General features: G+C 36.1%; 1 protein-coding gene across 3 annotated transcripts in view; it reads left to right on the top strand.

Moving 5' to 3' along the window:
- The window catches only part of PLPPR1 (phospholipid phosphatase related 1), a 300616-nt gene that overhangs the window by 138225 nt on the left and 142078 nt on the right, over window positions 1–20313 (top strand). Inside the window, exons 1-2 of one of the 3 annotated variants that reach the window (XM_025359300.1) lie at window positions 14060–14307; window positions 14491–14598. The exons of 1 other annotated variant lie outside the window; for it this stretch is intronic. In XM_025359300.1, coding sequence (XP_025215085.1) covers window positions 14536–14598 — 63 coding nt within the window. In that variant the 5' untranslated portion in view covers window positions 14060–14307; window positions 14491–14535. Of the gene's footprint in view, window positions 1–14059; window positions 14308–14490; window positions 14599–20313 lie in introns of those variants that run through there. One more of the 3 variants, XM_025359298.1, reaches the window with a different exon arrangement.

Here is a 20313-nt window from a genome sequence, read left to right as displayed (position 1 = left end):
GTGACAAAACTTTCCCACTGAAAACGGCATTTAGGACAGACACAGTGGCCCATGCCTGTAATCTCAGCACTTTGGGAGGCTGAAGTGGGAGGATCACTTGAGTCCAGGGATTTAAGATCAGCCTGGGCAATGTAGTGACATGCCATCTTTACAAAAATATTTTTAAAAAGGATAGCTAGGCATGGTGGCATGTGCCTGTAATCCCAGCTACTGGGGAGGCTGACGTAGGAGGATCACTTGAGCCAGGAAGGTCAAGAGTATGGTAAGCTGTGATTGCATCACTGCACTCCAGCCTGGGTGGCAGAACAAGATCCTGTCTCTTTAAAAAAGAAAAGAAAATGGCATTTAATTGCAGATCTGAAGGACAGGCAGACATTCTCCTAGGCAAATATAGAGGAGTAAGAGTGTTCTAGGCCAGGGGTCCCCAATCCCAAGACAGCAATGACTGTCTTGCAGACTTTCCATTCAGGCAAATTGTGGACCAGACATATAAGTTTAAAGGATTCATATAGGTAAATAGGGCAGCTGAGTCCTGGTCACTCACTTGAGGTCCAGGCGGGGTCCAGGATTGGAGAGAGAATGAGTTATCTGTGATGCACCAGATTTAAGCCGTAGAAACAAAGCTGAAAGACAAGTCTTATGAACAAGGACAATGTACTGTGGGAGCCCTGAGGAAACCTGGAATTACCACTGGGTCTAAAGAGTCACTTAAGAACAATGTGGGGGCCCAGCTATCCTCATAGGGTTCCTAAATCCGGGTAGTTTCCAAAGATTTGACTCAATTTCAGATTTCCCTGCATTGTAGGTCTTCCATTCTTTGTATCTCACTGCCTTAGTCCGGGATAGCTCAAGGGCTGGATTGTGGATCTAGCTGTGAGAAACTGGAGCAGAGAGACTGTAGAAAAGGGCAGTGCCAATACCATCCTCCTGTTGTGTCTGGGTCTTCACATTGTCATCCTTTACAAGCTTTGCAACTCTGTAAAAGTGAACAAAGTATTTATCTTGAAAGCTCAAATAGTGTATTCCTAAATCCCACACCATCTATTGGTGAAATCTATTTTGCATTCACCTGCAATCTCATTGGATTTGTTCCTATCCCTTAGTCTTTGTTCTTTAAAAAATATATTTTTTTAGTTTTGAGAAATTATATGCAAATTAATTTAAAAATTAAATTTGATCTTAGTTGGGGATCATGCACTGAACAGAAATAATCCAGAATAGGGAGGGGTAGCTCAGTACCACTGAGGAAGCGATATGCCCATTTAACATGTGTCAGATATGAGCTCCCTTTTGGGATCATGGCTTGCTCTGAGTGCCGGGGAATATGATGAAATGTAACTCTCATGACTCATTCTTATCTTTTAATTTTTCCTTTTCTACTCCAACCCCCTTACCTCCAATTAAGATTTAGCATCATATAGAAATATACCACCCTCCCTTAATTCTAGCTGTAATCTCATTTTATTGTGAACCAACCTAATTTTGAGGAACTTCTAGGAAGTTTCACCATGTTAAATGTTGTGAAACTCATATTAGAGATGCCTTCAACTTGACCTGGGCCATGGATTGTGCTATCACACATACTTGCGTCCAGGAGGCCCCAACACCAGGGAAAAAGCATACCACTCAGTAGTGCAAAGACTGGCTATAACATGTTAAGATGTCTTTTGCAAAATAAAAGATATCTCAGTGAATATTCAGTATTTGGTAACAGATACACCAAAGGGGAAAAGAAAAAAACAAAATATGCTACAAGGAGTACTTTTCAGTGTCACTTTATGGTCCCAGGATGATAAATGTTTTCATGCTCAATTATTCAATCAAAACCTAAGTACACCTGATATCTGGTGAGTTAGGAGGTTGGTGGGAAGAGAAAGTATTCTTGGCCCCGTATAAACCCCAATGATTACTTACTCTAATTCTCTTAGACGGTTTCTCTCTGGGCCTTGGGTAGTTTCCACCCATGCATGTGCTCATTGGTACTCTGCTGAAGACTCAAAGTTCCTCTGCAAACCCCCAAGTGCTCTTTCTGTGCAGCACTCTCCTCTCTGGAACTCTGCCTTGTGAACTTGAGATGCCATGGCCTCCCCACATTCCCAGCTCTATCTACCCAACTCAGGGTGATCGCTGGCCACTTGCCTGGATTCCCCTTGTTGTATCATTGCCTAGACACTCTCCAGACTGTAAGCTAGGGCAATCACGGGGCTGACCTTTGCTTGTTCCCATCTTTCAGGGATCATTGCACTTTATTGCCTCATGTCCAATGTCTTGAATACCATTGTCTCATTTATTTTTGTCTGTATTTCTTAGTTGTTTCAGGCATGAAATCCAGTACCACTCACTTTATATTGGCTGGAAGCAAAACCCCTCCAGAGCTATTTTAAGGTTGTTAAGATTGTTTTCGGTGCTCACTTTTTGAGACCCAAATCCCTAGGCTAACAAACCCATAAAGAATAATCTACATCTAAGAGTAAACTTTTATCTTATGGCAAAATGAAATGAGAAGATTTTAACTATTCTTTTAAAATCCTTTTCCTGAATCACTAATTTAATATACAGTTATTTATAGTTTCTCTGTAAAGGATTATTTTAAAATTAAGAGTAGCCTACTTACAAATCATTTTTATATTAATGAAATTGTTGTGAAGACTAAGTTTATTAGTTAATGAAGCTGCTAGAGTTTTACCTTTTCGTGCATATTCTTACATAGTTATTCATTTGGTTTTGCATATTTTTGATTCCTTTAAATAATTTCTTATGTATTTTCATAGGCTCTTAAATAGCTCACAGGCTCTAGCAATTGGCCCTATAGTACCTAATGGATAAAACAGCCCTGCTTTCTTCTGGAGTTCAGAGTGTTTTAGTATCACCCATAGCCTCTGGGCGTGGGAAGCCCTTTGTTTCCCTCAATACAACAAGGCACGGAGGTAATTTTCAGATTTCCCTCTGTTAGGTATTAGGCAGGAATATGGTTGTCCCCTTAGCTAAAACTATGACCTTTTACCCAGCTAAAGAAGTTTCTTCACCAGCTCAAAAATTCTCATCCTAGGGGCTCTGTTCTTAATTCTCCTAAATTAGTGGTTCTCCATCAGGGGAAGTCTCCATGCCTTTTTTCTCTCTCCCCTTGAAAAGGACATGAGGCAAAGTCTGTAGAAATTTTTAGTTTTCACCCTTGGGTGGCAAAGGGAGATTTGCTACTATTGGCATTTTGTGGATAGAAGCCAGCAATATTACTAAACATCCAACAATGTTCAATGGAGCCCCTCACAACAAAGAATTATCTGGCCTGCAAGATCAACAGTGACAGAGTCGAGAAACACTGTTCCAGCCTAGGCAAAATAGCGAGACACTGTTTCCACAAAAACTTTAAAAATTAGCTGGACATGGTGGTATGTGCTGTAGTTCCAGCTACTCAGGAGGCTGAGGTGGGAGGATTGGTTGCGCCAGGGAGGTCAACAGTGCAAGTGAGCCATGATGGCACCACTGCATTCTAGCCTGGGCAACAGAGTGAGATCCTGTCAGAAAAAGAAAAGAAAAAACACTGTTCAAAAATCAATGTAGGCTCAAAGTGCAGAATTCTTGGGCTTACTTCGAAGTGTACAATTTTTGGTGGGCTTGTTGCCTAGTTTTTTAGATTTTTATTTTATTGAACTCTATTAAGTCATTTGAATTTTGAATGGAATCATCATGACATTTTAAAAAGATAAACATATTCTGTATACAAAGAGCAATTTGTAGCTTCCTTAAAATGATAAGCGCTGGGCTATTACAAATGACCACAGTCTGTGACTTGACCACTAGCAATTTAACTGACATCAAGGCTGGGCAGAAAGGACCAGTAGGTCATGGAGACCCTTTTGAAGGGTATTTTTGTTCTCCACACATTCTCTGACTGATCACATGGATCTGACTTTGCATAGCTTAGAAATGAAAGAGGTTTTTTCCCCTCCTGCTATCACCATGCTCCCTCATCATCCATTTTCTGTACCACAGACACAGATACTTTATAATGGGTAATTATTTTTATTTGTCCCGACTTACCTAGGAATGATTATATTTCTCATAAACAAGAGGAAAGAAATTATGTAGAAAATTCCAGGGGAGCACATGAGATAGCATTGAATCTTTTATTGAAATTCATATTCCAATGAAGTCTGATTCATAATATATTTACCTGCCTAGAAATGAAGAGCTTTATTTGAATTAATTAGCAAGAAACATCAGTGTCTGTCAATATTGATTTTTTTTTTGCTTTAAGTTCCTGTCTGATGTGGAAATAACCAATTCTGTAATTCCTATCCTTGAAGTATTCTAATTATGACAGTTTGTGCATACTAAGCCTCAAGTACATAAACTAATTTTGGTAGCATCTATAGCTCTTCCTTGAACTTCAGACATTTGACCTGGTATTGTTTTTAGAGTTTTACAAACATGTTAGGCTGATTCTTATCTTTGGAAACCTTTGCTCCTGTGGTTCTTTTAGCTGAAATGCTTCTCTCTCCCATGTCTGATAGGGAACACCAACACTACTTTAATCAACTTAGACAAGCTGTCTCCTCTGACAAACCTTTACTTATGTTTATTCCAACTAGGGCTGCATTATTATTTCATGGGCCCTAAGCAGTTTTGTGGGCACCTTTCTTCATGAAAAAATTAAAATTTGTATTTTACAATTGAGTTGACATAAAACTGAATATATTAATATTATATATTGAAAACATTTTTGTCTACCTAAAAGTTAACTTTTCTTCTGATTTTAAAATAAAACATTTTTGTAGACTGCTAAAAAGTATTGTGGGTCCTAGGCACTGTCTACTGTGCCTAAAAGATAACATATCTCTGACCACAAGGGTTAGAATTGATCATTCTTTGGCACCACCATTATTTCTTTTTTATGAGTGCCTACAATACGTTGTTATATTTGTTGATATATTTTTCAGTCTCTTCTTGATATCTGTTAGCCCATAGAATACAGGGTATTTGACTAGTTTATTGCATCTAGTCATGCCTAATGGGACACCTGGCATGATTTAAGAATAAGTGAATGAATAAATTATGTGGCTTGTTATGGTATTTTGAAACCTTTGTCACCAAGAAACTCAAATTCATGAGAAACACAGCAAGGCTGGGCTAAATGAGAATCTTGGTGGCTGCCATATGTGGTACTTCTTCAAAAAGAGTTGTGATGACTTTTGGTTTGAGAAGATAAAATAAGACATACTTTTCCCTATTCCTTTCACTAAGTACAACTAGAAAGCTTGGATGCTTTGTATAAAAGAAAAGAAGACTCAAGAGAGAAAAGTCAAACTGGATAAGGACTTCAGAACACAAGGAACAACATAGTAGTGACTTCTCAGGATTTTCTTTTGCCTCAAGTATCTCAGACCTGATATTGGAGAAGCTGGCAACCACAAATGCCAATAAGAGCAGACAAATAATGACCCAAGAAAAGCCTGCTTTTTCTAGCCAAAGGGCCTGGAAAAGGGTAGCCTGACAAGCCAGACAACTTTTAGATAATAACTCTCTTGACCCTAGTAAAATACCACAGAAAAAAACTGAGGCCCCACCTCCACCTCTGCTAGAAAAGACTGAGTTGAGTGCTTAGATGTCCACCCTTGCCAAGAGGTAAGGAGGCTCCCGAAACTCTTGCTGGGGTCAGGACAGAGGCCAAGTGGAGAGCCAGGACTTTATTTCTTGATGAGCAATGAGTATCTTCCCTCCCATAGTGTTAAGAGAGAATATGTGGGGAGCCAGGGTTTCTACTCCAACAGGCAGTAATGAGGCACTCCTACCTGCTCCTCACTGGGGTGGTATCAGAGGAAACCTAATGTGAAGTTAGAAATTTTGCAACCAATAACAATGCCACCTTCTTGCAGTATCTGTGGAGGCCACCTAGGGGCAGTAATGAGGTACCTCTGTCTCCACCAGGGTGGTATCAGTGGAGGCCTAGTGGGAGTGCTGAACTCCACCTCTGCTAAGCAATAACAAGGGGCCTCTCCCTAACCACGTATTATAGGAGGCCAAGTGGAGAACCTAGACTTCACCTTCACATGGCAGTTACAAAGTGACATTCCCCCTCCACACACTTGAGCAGTGTCAGGGGAGTTACAATAAAGCACAAGATCAAAAGAAACTTTTGAGCCTTATAATATCCTAAGGTTTTGATAAAGAATCAGTCTTCATACCAAGAATCAAAAAGATCTCAAACTAATTATGAAAACACAATCAAAACACACCAATGACAGGATAACATAGATGTTAAAATTATCTGAAAAGGATCATAGAACAGCCATCATACAAATGCTTCAATGGAAAATTACAAATATCTTTGAAACAAGTGAAAAAAATAGTCTCAGCAAAGAAAGTAAGTTTTAATTACTGTAACTTTGTAGTATATTTTGAAATCAGAAAGTATGATGCTTCCAGCTTTGTTCTTTTGCTCAAGATTGCTTTGGTGATTTGGGGTCTTTTTTGGTTCCATAGGAATTTTAGGACTGTTTTATTTTCTGTGAAAAATGCCATTTGAATTTTCATAGGAATTACATTAAATCTGTAGATCGCTTTGTGTAGTCTGGACATTTTAACAATACAAATTATTCCAATCCATGAACATGGGATGCCCTTTCTTTTTTGGTGTCTTCTTCAATGTCTTTCATCAACGTGTACTGTTTTCAGTAGGCAGATATGTTACCTCTTTAAATTTATTCCTAAGTATTTTATTCTTTTCAATGCTATTGGGGATTGGCTCATTTTCATAATTTCTTTTTCAGATAGTTTGTTGTTAGTGTATAGAAACAAAACTGATGTATGTTTTGTATGGTGAGAGTTTTACTAAGGGTGTTTGTTATTTTTGTTTGTTGTGGTGAAAGGAATGAGAATATTCCACCATACTAAGTTTTGCTGAATCACTCTTCAAAATGGTTTTTCCAAATAGCACTTCTTTCAGTTGTGTAGAAGAGCATTTGCTGCTCCATATGGCCAACTTTTGATGCTACCAGTTTTACTTTCCTCCAGTTTCATGGATGTGAAACAGAAAACATTATTTTAGTTTTCATAACCTATTAATGAGGTTGTAAATATTTTCATGTTAGTCATCCGTATTTCTTCTTTAAATTGACTATACCTATTTTTCTATTAGGTTGTATAATTTATATAATTTCTATTAAGTTGTTAGTCTTTTCTAATAATTCCCAATTTTAACTTAATTTCATTTTGACATTGATTTGTATTTTTCACATTGTAAATTGCTTTTGAAAATGTGGACTGGTATAATAATAGTAAGGTAATCAATATCTGAATTAAATTATCTTTGAAATTAAAGTTTAACAAGGAAAGTCTGAGTAGAAATGGCTAGCTAGCAAAATGTAAATATAAAATACATCATTAATGTGGATGGACCTGAGTGGTCAAAAACTGTGAAGATATTTGTATCCCATATGAGTGCTTACCAATGGGTGACCTCAGCAGAGGAGGATTTTAATGATCAAGTGGATAGAATGACTTATGACCTGTGGGCACCACTCAGCCTCTTTCCCCAGTCACCCCTGTCAACGCCCAATGAGCCCATGAAAAAAGTGGCCATAGTGGCGGGGATAGAGGTTACACATGGGCTCAGCAACATGGACTTCCACTCACCAAGGTTGACCTGGCTACTGCCACTGCTGAGTGCCCAATTTGCCAGCAACAGAAACCAACACTGAGCCCTAGATATGGCACCATTCCTTGGGGTGGCAGGTTAATTATATTTGACTTCTTCCTTTACGAAAAGGGCAGAGGTTTGTCCTCAATGGAGTAGACACTAACTCCGGATATGGATTTGCCTATCGGGCACGCAATGCTTCTGGCAAGACTCTACCATCCGTGAACTTACGGAATGCCTTATCCACCATCATGGTATTCCACACAGCATTGCCTGTGACCAAGGCACTCATTTTGCAGCTAGAGAAATGCAGCAGTGGCCTCATGCTCATGGAATTCACTGGTCATAGCATGTACCCTATCATCCTGAAGCAGGTAGATTGATAGAATGGTGAAATGGCCTTTGGAAGTCACAATTACCATGCCAACTTGGTGACAATACTTTGCAGGACTGGGGCAGAGTTCTCCAAAAGGCTGTGTATGCTCTGAATCAGTGTTCAATATATGGTACCGTTTCTCCCATAGCCAGGATTCATGAGTCCAGGAATCAAGCAATGGAAGTGGAAGTGGCACCACTCACCATCACCCCTAGTGATCCACTGGCAAAATTTTTGCTTCCTGTTCCCGCCACATTATGTTCTGCTAGCCTAGAGGTCTTAGTTCCAGAGAGAGGAACACTGTCACCAGGGGACACAACAACGATACGATTAAACTGAAAGTTAAGAGTGCCACCTGGAAACTTTGGGCTTCTCCTACCTTTAAGTCAATGGGCTAAGAAAGGAGTTACAGTACTGGCTAGGTTAATAGACCTGGACTGTTGAGATGAAATCAGTCTACTACTCTACAACTTAGGTAAGGAAGAGTATGCATGGAAGTCATTAGGAGATCCATTAGGGCATTGCTTAGTATTACCATGCCCTGTGATTAAGGTCATTGGGAAACTACAACAGCCCAATCCAGGCAGGACTACAAATGGCCCAGACCCTTCAGGAATGAAGGTTTGGGTCACACCACAAGGAAAAGAAAACACAACCTGCTGAGTTGCTTGCTGAAGGCAAAGGGAATACAGACTGGGTAGTAGAAGAAGGTAATCACCAATACCAGCTATGACTGCTTGACCAGCTGCAGGAATGAGGACTATAATTGTAATAAGTATTTCCTCCTCCTTTTGTTAAAAACATGTTGGTGCACGTATATACTTGTACTAAGAAAATATCTTCGTTTCATCTACTTTATCATGTGACATAAGATTTATTTACTGCATATCAGCATTTAAGTATTATTAACTTTATGTATTTGGATTGGGGATTAGTACATTTCTGGTTGTATGAAGGATAGTTGTATTACATTAGACATAATTATGACCTTATTACTGTCTTTATGTGAAGATTACGCATAATCTCAGGAGATGTGTATGGGTTCAAGTTGACAAGGGGTAGACTTGTGATGGTTAATACTGAGTGTCAACTTGATTGGATTGAAGGATGCAAAGTATTAATCCTGAGTGTGTCTGTGAAGGCATTGCCAAAGGATATTAACATTTGAGTCAGTGGGCTGGGGAAGGCAAACCCACCTTAATCTGCATGGGCACCATCTTACCAGCTGCCAGAGAATATAAAGCAGGCAGAAAAACTTGAAAAGGTTAGACTGGCCTAGCCTCCCAGCCTATGTCTTTCTCCCATGCTGGATGCTTGCTGCCCTCAAACATCAGACTCCAAATTCTTCAGTTTTGGAATTCAGACTGGCTCTCCTTGCTCTTCAGCCTACAGATGGCCTAGTGTGGGACCATGTGATTATGTGAGTTAATACTTAATAAACTCTCGTGTGTGTGTATAAATACACACACACACATTCCATTAATTCTGATTGATTATGTCTCTCTAGAAAACCCTAATACAATTAAGAAATTAAAAGAAATGTCCATACTACCAAAAGAGGTCTTATAGATTCAATGAAATCCCTATCAAAATTCCAATGTAATTTTTCACAGAAATAAAAACAATTCTAAAATTTGTATGGAACTACAAAAGATCTCAAATAGCCAAAGGAATTGAGAAATAAAAAAGAATAAAACTGAATGCATTACATTACCTAACTTCAAAATCTGTAAGCTATAGTGAACAAAAACAACATGGTCCTGGCATTAAAAACAGACATTTTGACCAATAGAGCAGTATAGACAGCCCAGAAATAAGCCCATATATTTGTGGTCAATTGATTTTCAACAGAGGTGCCAAGAAAGCACAAGTGGAGAAAGAATAGTCTCTTCAATAAATGGTGTTGGGAAAACTGGATCTATACAAGCAGAAGAACAAAATTGGACTCACATTGGACTCATTGGATTTCACACCACAAACAAAAATTAACTCAAAGTGGATTGAGTACTTAAACATTGAGACCTGAAACTGTAAAACTATTAGAAGAAAACAAGGGAAATGCTGCACAATATTGGACTGGACAAAGATGTTTTTAGATATGATCCCAAAAGCACAAGCACAAGTAAAATGTAAACAAATGGGATCAAAGAAAAAGGCTCTGCACAGCAAAGGAAACAGAGTTAAGAGACAACCTATAGATCAGGAGAAAATACTTTCAAACGTACATCTGATGAGGGGCTAATATTTAAAATATATGAAGAACTCAAACAACTCAATAGCAATAAAACAAATAACCCAATCTAAACATGGTCAAAGAATCTTTGTAGACAATTCTCAAAAGGACATACAAATGGCTAAGAGATATATATTATATATGTAATCTATATTAGATTATATATAATATATATAAAATATATAATTATAATCTAATATAGATTATAAGAGATATAATATATTAGATATATATAATCTATTAAATATTTATAAATTTATATATTTATATATAATATATATATATTTATGCTCATCACTGATTATCAGGGAAATACAAGTTAAAACCACAATGAAGTATTACTTCATACCTGTTAGAATGGCCATTATAAAAAAGATGAAAGATAGTAAGTGTTGATGAGGGTATGGAGAAAATAATGCTTGTGTACTGTGGATGGGAATGTAAATTAATATATCCATTCTGGAAAACAGTATGGAGGCTCCTCAGAAAACTAAGGATAGAATTTATCATATTATCCGGTAATCCCTCTTCTGAGTATATATCCAAAGGAATTGAAATCAGTATGCCAAAAATATATATGCATTCTCATGTTTATTGCAGCATTATTCACAATAGCCAAGATACTAAAATTACCTGGGTGTCAATTTTCAATGAACGGATAAAGAATATATGGTGTGTGTATGTGTCTATGTATGTATATACACACACATATATACACACACCAAATTACTATTGGGTGTGTGTGTATATATATATACATACATATATACACACACACACACATACATACATAACACACCAGATTTTCTTTATCCATTGATAATTGACACCTAGGCAGTATGTAATATAGTGTTACTATACTATTTGGTGAACATATATATGTAATATTGTAATGGAATACTATTTAGCCTTAAAAAGGGGGGAAAATAACATGGATGAACCTGGAGAGCATCATGCTAAATAAAATAAGCTAGGAACAGAAAGACAAATACCGTATGATTTCACTTACATGTGGAATCTAAAAAAGTTGAAATCATAGAAATAGTGACTAGAATGATGGTTACCAGTGGCTGGAAGAGGGGGATGGATGGAAAAAGGGGAGATGTTGATAAAAGTTTCAGGTAGACAGGAGGCATAAGCTTTAATGATCTGTTGCACAGAATGGTAATTCTAATGATATATATTTCAAAATTCCTATAAAATTATATTTTAAATGTTTTTGTTAGTAAGAAATAAGCATGTGAGGTGATATATTTGTTAATTATGCTGATTTAATCATTTTATATTGTAAACATCAAGACACCACATTATACCTCATAGATATATATAACTATTATTAATCAATTTAAAGAAAAGTAGGAGGCAGCTAATGGGAACAGGGCATTTGGGGTTAAAAAATATTTTGGAACTTGGTGGTGGTTGCATAATACTGTGAAGGTACTCAATGTCACTGAATTGTATTCTTTAAGATGGTTAACTTTTTGTTGTGTGAATTTCACCTCAATCAATAAAAAAGATGGAAAAAATAAAAGTATAAGCAAAAGACCGGTAGAAAATACTGAAAATATGTATCTGGTAAAGATTTGTATATAGAATGTACAAAAAACCTTTACACCTTGAAAATAATAAGATGAACAACCCAACTATAAAAAGTATTTGAATAGACACTTCATAAAAGATATAAAAATGGCTAATAAGCACATGGAAAGATGCTCAACATAATTTTTATTAGCAAAATGAAAATTAAAACCACAATGAGATATCATTTCACACCCAGTAAAATGGCGATAATAAAAAAGATAAACAATTAAAATATCAATGACAATGTGAAGAAATAGACTCTCATACATTGCTGGTGGGAATGTAAAATGGCATAACTACTTTGGAAAACATTTTAGTAGTGCTGTTAAAAAATTAAACATAACATATGACCCAGCAATTCTTTTAGGTGTCTAATATCCATGAGAAATGAAAATATAAACCCACACAAAGAATTGTACACAGATGTTATTAGCGTGGTCTTCCATAATATTGGATACAACTAAATATTGGATATAGCCAAAAATTCAAAACAATCTAAATTTCTACCAACTGGTAAAGGTGCGATAGCCATACAATGGAATATTATTCGGCAGTTAAAAGGAAAAAAAATTACTGAATGTGCAACAACATGAATGAATCTCAAAAATATGCTAAGTGAAGGAATGCAGAAATAAAAGGTCATGTATTATATTATTCTATTCATTTAAAATATCCAGAAAAGGCAAATCTGTAGATTCCAAAAGTAGATTACCTAGCTTTGGGATATGGTAAAGGAGTTGATGGTGGGAATTAACAGTAAATAGACATCATAATTCTTTTAGGGGTGATTAAAAAGTTCTAAAACCATTTTATGGAAAAGTTGCACAATTTGATAAATTTATTTAAAATACTGAATTGTATACTTTAAAATGAGTGAATTGGTATATATAAAATATACCTCACTATAGTTACTCCCCTCTCTTTATTTGTGTGTGCGTGTGTGTGTGTGTGGCCATATACATGTAAAAAGCTTGGTTGCATTTTGGACCAGAAGAATGAAAATAAAGGGGCATTTCATATCCTAAAGTTTGTCTTGTATTCTCTACTTTATTGTTTATCCTTTATTAATTACATGGAGAAGCCATCTAAAACACTAGGTGTCTGATGCCTTTGCTTTTTCTGGTGCCTCTGCCTTCATGAACATGATTAATATTTAATTTTCTTTTCAGATGTACAGCACTGTATTTGGCCGATGCTAACAGGAAAGTTCATTTATATCATAAATACTAAGTAAATTCTAAGATATTTGGGTTAAGGGCAAAATTAAAATGGTTGTCCATTTTAAAATGATGGTTGTCCAATCAATTCAATGTGTTTTCTACATATAGATTCCTTTCTTATTGAAGAAAATATTCATTCTTCCTAAATCCTAAAATAGAATGGTGAAATAACAGATGTAGTATGGGTATTATTTTATAGCAGAAAATATCCAATTTTAGTTGAAAAAAATTAAGTTGCCTAAAACTTAGTGTGATTGGTATGGATTTATAAAGCACATAGTATTAAATTTGATGAGAGAAACTTTTAATTGACAAGTAAGGAGTCGATATCTCAAAAGGGAAGGATATGGATTTTAAAGTTTCATTCTGGAAAAGGGCAGAGGGAACTTAGGAAGGATAGAAATGAAGACATTAACATTAATGTCTGACCTTTAAAAAAGTACAGCTGGCCATTCAAATATACTAGTACTTCCTATGTTACCTTTCATACCGTAATCAAAATCTACAAGGACTGTTGGTAGGGATGACAGAGAAACAGAACAAATGAAAAATAATGACTTTAAGAGCAGATATCTGAAATGTGCAGTATTGCCTTGGCTAGAGAATAAAAAATGTACTGGGATTTTTTAAACTCTGGACTGGAAATTTCATTGAAGTTTAAAATCTTCATTGTATTAAGAAGAATCAAAACTAACTGATCTCCTAATGCAATTATATTTTCAGTTCAAAGCAGGGAAGATATGTTCTCATAAAATATTTAATGACAGTCTGCTATTGCCCAGCTACTCCATTCTTATAAGCTAAGTGAATGTCTTGTAAGTTAAATGCAATGTGTTAGGCCTTTACTGTTTTATGTTTGGGTCACACACAGGGCTGAGGGAAACCAGTAAAACACATCAGTGGCATATTAACCCGAAGCTGTTCATGGCTGTGTATTCAAGGGAGCAAGGACAAATAATAGTCAAGGAAGGAAGTCAGGGATTGGTGCATCTGTACTAAATGTCAGCTTCAAAGGGAGAGACCAGAGCATAAGCAGACAGTTCTCTAGGTTGCAAATCGGGAGGATTAGGAACAAGTAAGAGAGATTCATGCAGGATGGATAGTAAAAAATGTTTTATACCAAAAATTGTATTTCATGGCATTAGGACAGTCTACTGGGGTAAGACACTATGCAGTACTAGGCAATTAGAATTCCGTTCACTAGCTATGTGCACAAGGGGCTCCTGACCTGGTCATTTGGGATGTAAAACTGTTCATGGCAAGTATACATTATTTGCTTTTCATTGGAATGATTATTAGTCTGACTTGACTGTGTTGTAGATCACTGTTTTGCTTTTGTACACAGCCTGCTTATCTGGAAGGTAGCTGATATTTTTATGTAGGTACCTAAGGGACTTCTCAATATATGGTTCTTATACTATGCAACCTATTTCTATTTCAGTCTGGACAGTTTTAGACGGTGCAGTCTTGCTATATGGTGTGAGAAATGGCTGTAGGAAGCAACACTCAACGAAGTTATTCCATCATCCCGTGTTTTATATTTGTTGAGGTATGTGTATTTTTTAACCTTTATGAACAAATTGAAATAAAAGTAACAGTTTTTATTCTGATAACTTAGATTATTTTATAAAATTATTTTATGATTGGTAATTCAATTTTGATAGCACAAATATTGGTAAAGAATTAAACTATGAAAAATGTTTCTTAAATAGGAAGTCATAGAGTAAGAACGTTTTTAAACTTCACCTTTGGGTTACAAAAATTGTGTTTTATTATATTTCTTCTATTTTCAACAATGATGTGAATGTTAACTATGAAAGAGAATGAAACATTTTAATTAAGTTGTTCATTAAAAAAAATCAATATCCTGTTTCAGGAAGTCAATAATGCAGGTATTTTACAGATGATGATAGCTCATGGTCTTTTGCCTTGAAACCCAAATAAAGAAAAATAATCTTAGAGTTTACTATCTCCTCTGGACATTTTCGTTTAGTAGCATATTGGGAGCTTGTGCAATGTGTGATTTCTTTTGTCCTGAATTTCTTTGTTGAGTTGCTCCGACTTTGTACCAGCAGTTTTCCAGCATCTTTTTGGTTAAATTTCCTGAACTCCTTTTGTACTCTACCTCCCTTTCTAGGTTTGCTATAGAGGAGAGCAAGACATGAATTTTTTAGGAAATTTGGAAAAAACTGCTTTCTAGGTTATCTCAAAATAAGATATTATTGTATCTGCCTTACCAAGAAAATAGGGCATCTAGTAGTGGATCGGTTTTTTTAGCCTAAATATCAGACCTAAAATATGACAGTGTAGAGAGCTGAAAAGTAAGTATCTTGAACTTCCCGTCTGGGTAACTGCAGGATAGTCTCCACATCCCAGGGGTGAGCTGTAGCATATTCTCTTTTATGGTATCTTTTTGGCTGACTGTGGGAGAAATGTGTGTTGATCTACTTTATTATCCATACAAAAACAAAGTTGGGTTAAACCACTACTTATATTAGCAAAAATGTGCTTTCTGGAGATGTGTTGTTTATACAAATCCTGTGAAACATTTAGACAAGAACTTTTATGTTCTCCAACTTGAAATAACTTTACCTGCCTATATAGTCAGAAAATTTTGAGCATTCTGATTTTTGATCAAATATATGGCTGTTTGGCTGATCATTGAGTTTCACCTTATAGACATTGGTTGGTACTTTTAGACAAACAAGTATTTCATAATGATTTATTTTCTGGTGATATTTGATAATCTGTTCGTGTTGTAGAATCAGGTAAAGATAGGAGAGAAGGTTGGAACAGAGATGTTAATACAAGCAAAGGTACATATAGACTCAATTTAAGCTAAATCTCTGAACGGGTAAACAAAGAACTCATCATTCAACCAAAAACACATATTCTTAACACATTGTATTTAACTTGCTATACAATGCCAAAATAACTCCATTCAGATAATAGTGATAATTATATATATTGTGAGTTCTGATTACTGTTCTTCTTATTGATATTGTGGTGAAGGGAAAAAATCATTTTTCCTGCTGCTCATGTGAGACGGTTAGAAGGTATAACAATAGTACCTTTTTCAGTGTTTGCTTTCTCTTTTGTTACATGAAAAATAATTTTTAAGTAGGCTGGGGGAAGTTCGGGAATAAGTCATCTATCATCATCTTTATCCTCCCTGCAGCAATTCTATTTTATATTTTCTTAAAAATCAAGCAGGAAGCAACCCTCAAAGTGAGACGTTTAATTTATTGCTGGAAGCGGTAATCTCCGAAGATTTTCAGCTCTCTAATGTGTGAATGATGAGCTTGGCCGGTGGAGCAGCAACAAGGGAGATAAATTAGTCCTTCTGTAGCTTACCCTGACACAAACATAAATAGAAGTCTAAAAATCTGGGAGAGAAAAGATGTTTTTTTCTTTTTCTTGTTGTATTGTTGGTCTTATTTTGCATGGAAGTTTAGCATGTATCAGTGACCTCTCAGAAACAGGCAGGCAAAAGGGAAGGAAAACAGGACACAGAAGACATCGAGGGGGAAGGAGGTGAATCTCAAAGTGGCTCTCATGATTCTCATGTATTTCATTCATCAGATACTTATTGTTTACCTATATTATTCCAGATACTATAACAAGGATATCACAAAACTTGGTATAAAATGTCAACTTGACCAATGAATATCTTTTCGCTGTTTTTTAATTTTGAAAGAATTTAATCACAGAAAGTAATTGACATCCCTGCACCTACCATCAAGACAAAATCTTAAAGTTTTGTAATATTTGCTTCGAATGTTTTTGTCAAGGAAAATAAAATGTTACAGATATGGCCAAAATCCTATTGTCCTGAAGCCAGAAGTCATTATATGTATGAAGTTTGGGGGTTCTTTTCCCTATATCTATCCCATGCATATTTTATATTTTCCTACATATGTATATATTCACAGATAATATTTTAGGAAAATTTTACATAAATGACACTATGCTGAACCTTTCTTTTGCAACTTGCCTTTTCATTCAACATTATGTTTCTGAGATTTATCCAGATTGGCAGTCCATTCATTTTAATTGTTGCAATTTATTGTATTGTGCAAATATACCTACTGAGGGACAGTTTGTTTATGCGTTTGTTTGCTTAATATGCTTTTTCACTGTCATAAATGTTTTTGCAGAAAATATTCTTATTTTTGTCTCTGTGTGCATATATGCAAGAGCTCTCTTAGTATAACACATAGCAGAATTGCTAGGGGATAATTATATTTGCCAGTTGTTTTCTGCTGCATTATAGAAGCAACCTTGATATTTGTATATCAGTTTCTTTGAAGAAATTTTATAAACCTGTATTATTACTTTTATGAGTATGTCATATATTCTGTAGCTTTTTTTTCAATTACATTATCTGTAAGTGGCAGCACATTTATTTCTTCTTTTCCAGTTGTCATGTTTTTACTTTCTTGCCTTGTCTTATTGCTTTGGTTAAGACCTCCCATGCAATGTTGGATAGAGGCAGTGGTAGAGAACATCTTTGCCTTGTTGCTGACTTTAAAGAAAATACTTCAAGTGTTTTACTATTGAATTATGAATAAATGTGGATTTTTACTTTTTTCTTGCTCCCTACCATCATCTAATTTTGATTACTTAATTTGTTTTAATCCCCCATTTCCTTCCTTTATTGGTTATAAATTATAGATATTTCTTAAAATTACTTTAAAATTTTAAATATACATACTTGACAACACAAACTGAAGTTCATCAATAGCTCCATGATTCTCTTAAACAAGCAATGACTGTTCTTTGACTACTTTGAGCTCTTATATGTCATCCTTCATTTTTATATTTTCCTTAAATTTTTCACCTTTTTTTCAGTTGGGCTTCTTTGAATTTACCTGTATTCATCAGTTTCTTTGCTTACTATTCCTCTCCTACTGTAATTTCCTCATGAAGTTTATCCTTTAGCAATGCTTTCAGCAAGAGTCTAGTACTGTTGATGAAGAGATTCAAACTCTGAAGAGATCTATTCTGAGCTAAATATGAGTGACCACACTCTGTGACACAGCCTGCAGGAGACCCTGAGAACATGTGCTCAAGGTGGTCAGGGTGCAGCTTGGTTTCATACATTTTAGGGAGATATGAGACATCAATCAAAGACATGTAAGATATACATTGGTTTAGTCCAGAAAGTGGAACAGCTCGAAGGGGAGAGCTTCCAGGTTATAGGTAGATTAAAAAAATTTCTGATTGGCAATTGGTTGAGTCCATTATCAATAGAAAGGAATGTCTGGTTTGATAAGAGGTTATGGAGACCAAAATTTTATCATACAGATGAAGCCTCCAGGTAGCAGGCTCCAGAGAGAATAGATTGTAAATGTTTCTTATCAGACTTAAAGTGTGTGTAGATGGTAAATGCTGGTCAGCTTTTCCTGAATTCCAAAAGGGAGGAGGGTATAATGAGGCATGTCTGACCCTCCAACCTTGTCATGAGTTGGGGGGTTAAATCCCCACCCCCTTGTGCTCTGAACTTTCAATATAATATGTCAAAGTGTGAATTCGTACTATCTAGGACTTATTGTGTATCTTGAATATTAAGTCATGTTTGTCACTAGCTCTGTAAAACTCTCAGCCATTGCTGGTTCAGATATTTTTTCTGCAACGTCTATGTGTATCTTCTCATTCTTTCACTCCATCTCTTAGCCCATCTTGTTGCTGTTTATTTAATTTCCAGAAATTCTATGTGTGTTTTAAAAATTATTTTTATAGTGTCATTTTCTGTGCTTATGGTTTTGTTTCTTTTGTCTTTAATTATATTAAATGTAATGATATATTTTCAGATTGTCCTATTATCTGAAATTATTGGCACTGTGATCCTCCTGTTGGTTGTGTCTGCTGTCTTTAGCTCATAGTGGACTGTTTCCTTATATTTGTGGTTTTTGTTTAGCTCCAGTTTAGCAGAGCTTACTTCTTCTGTAAGGTTCATGTAGACCTTAGGTGTTGAGAGTATCACTTTGGAGGGATTTTTCATAAATGTTTGTTGCCCTTGGGTTTAATTTCCATATTCAGCAACCAAACTTGCAAAGTCTCAAACGTATAGTCAAAGTTGATCTTTCCTTGTAGTCTTCCTATACCAGCAGGTGGATTATATAGAACGCTTTCAGTTTACCTGTGAATTGAAAGGGAAGGAGAGAGGGATAACCATTGTTTGTAGATATTTGCAGTGGGACGTTTCCATGCCATTTTTGTTTCATGAATGCATTCATTCATTCCACAAACACTTATTCAGTAACTACATTTTTCCCCAAGGCATTATGTCTTTTGCCGTTTTGGATACTTTACATAGTAACTACCCCTCTGTAACTTGGATCTCACTAAGTTCTTCATAGAGCCTGGACTGTTGGGCCATGCTTGAAATGTGTGTGACAGATCCAGGGTGGGAATGAGACATATATAGGCTGCTCATAGTGGAATGCTGATGTGCATTCTCTTGATGATTTTAATTGTATGAGCAGTTTTGACTTGGGAATTTTTTTTATTTGTGGCAGTTCGTGAGGAGAACAGATGCCAACCAGCATCGACAATTCAAAGTTGGTGATGACTGAGGAGCCTGCCTGGGACTCACCCAGAAGGCTGAAATGGTGGTAGAGAAGCTGCCTGACAGTACGACGGGCAACATAAAAGGTCTTATGGGGATCCCAAGTCAGGAGCAGCATTGCCCCTGGTAATCCTTGAATTTCTTATAGACCAAAAGGAGAAGTTAAGATGCCACTGGAGAAAGAACAAAGTTTGTAGATTACGAGAGCACCTACAGGGAAAAGCTGAAAGGCAGAGGATTCACAGTGGGAGGAAAGCAGAATGGACCAAGAAATATGTGTAATGGACATGGCAGGCAGTTCTGGAAACCAAATCCTTGAATGATAGACATTCAGAAAAATTTCTGTTTTGTACATCTCCCAGTCGCAATTGATCTTGAAATGTATCTTGTAGCCCTGGCCAAAGCCCTTAAAATAGGATAGTGATTTTAAAGGCCACCATATAAACTTTTCTATTGCTTATCAGACAGAATCACTAAAATCTGAAGATAGTCCACAATGATATTTCTGGCTGACAGGTCGTAGCTCTTTACTGCTCTGGTTCTACCAGAGCAAGCTGAAACAATGCTGAGCCAGACAAAAGCTAGAGGAGTCAGATGATGCAGGAAAAGGAGAAAATTGACAATCTTTAATGAACATGAGGACATTTATTTTCTCATCATTTTTTTCTCCTTAAACTCATAACATTACTTTTT

Source organism: Theropithecus gelada, chromosome 15, assembly GCF_003255815.1.
Source record: "Theropithecus gelada isolate Dixy chromosome 15, Tgel_1.0, whole genome shotgun sequence".
NCBI lineage: Eukaryota > Metazoa > Chordata > Mammalia > Primates > Cercopithecidae > Theropithecus > Theropithecus gelada.
Note: the sequence above shows the minus strand (reverse complement) of the source record. Positions and strands in the feature narration are given on the sequence as shown.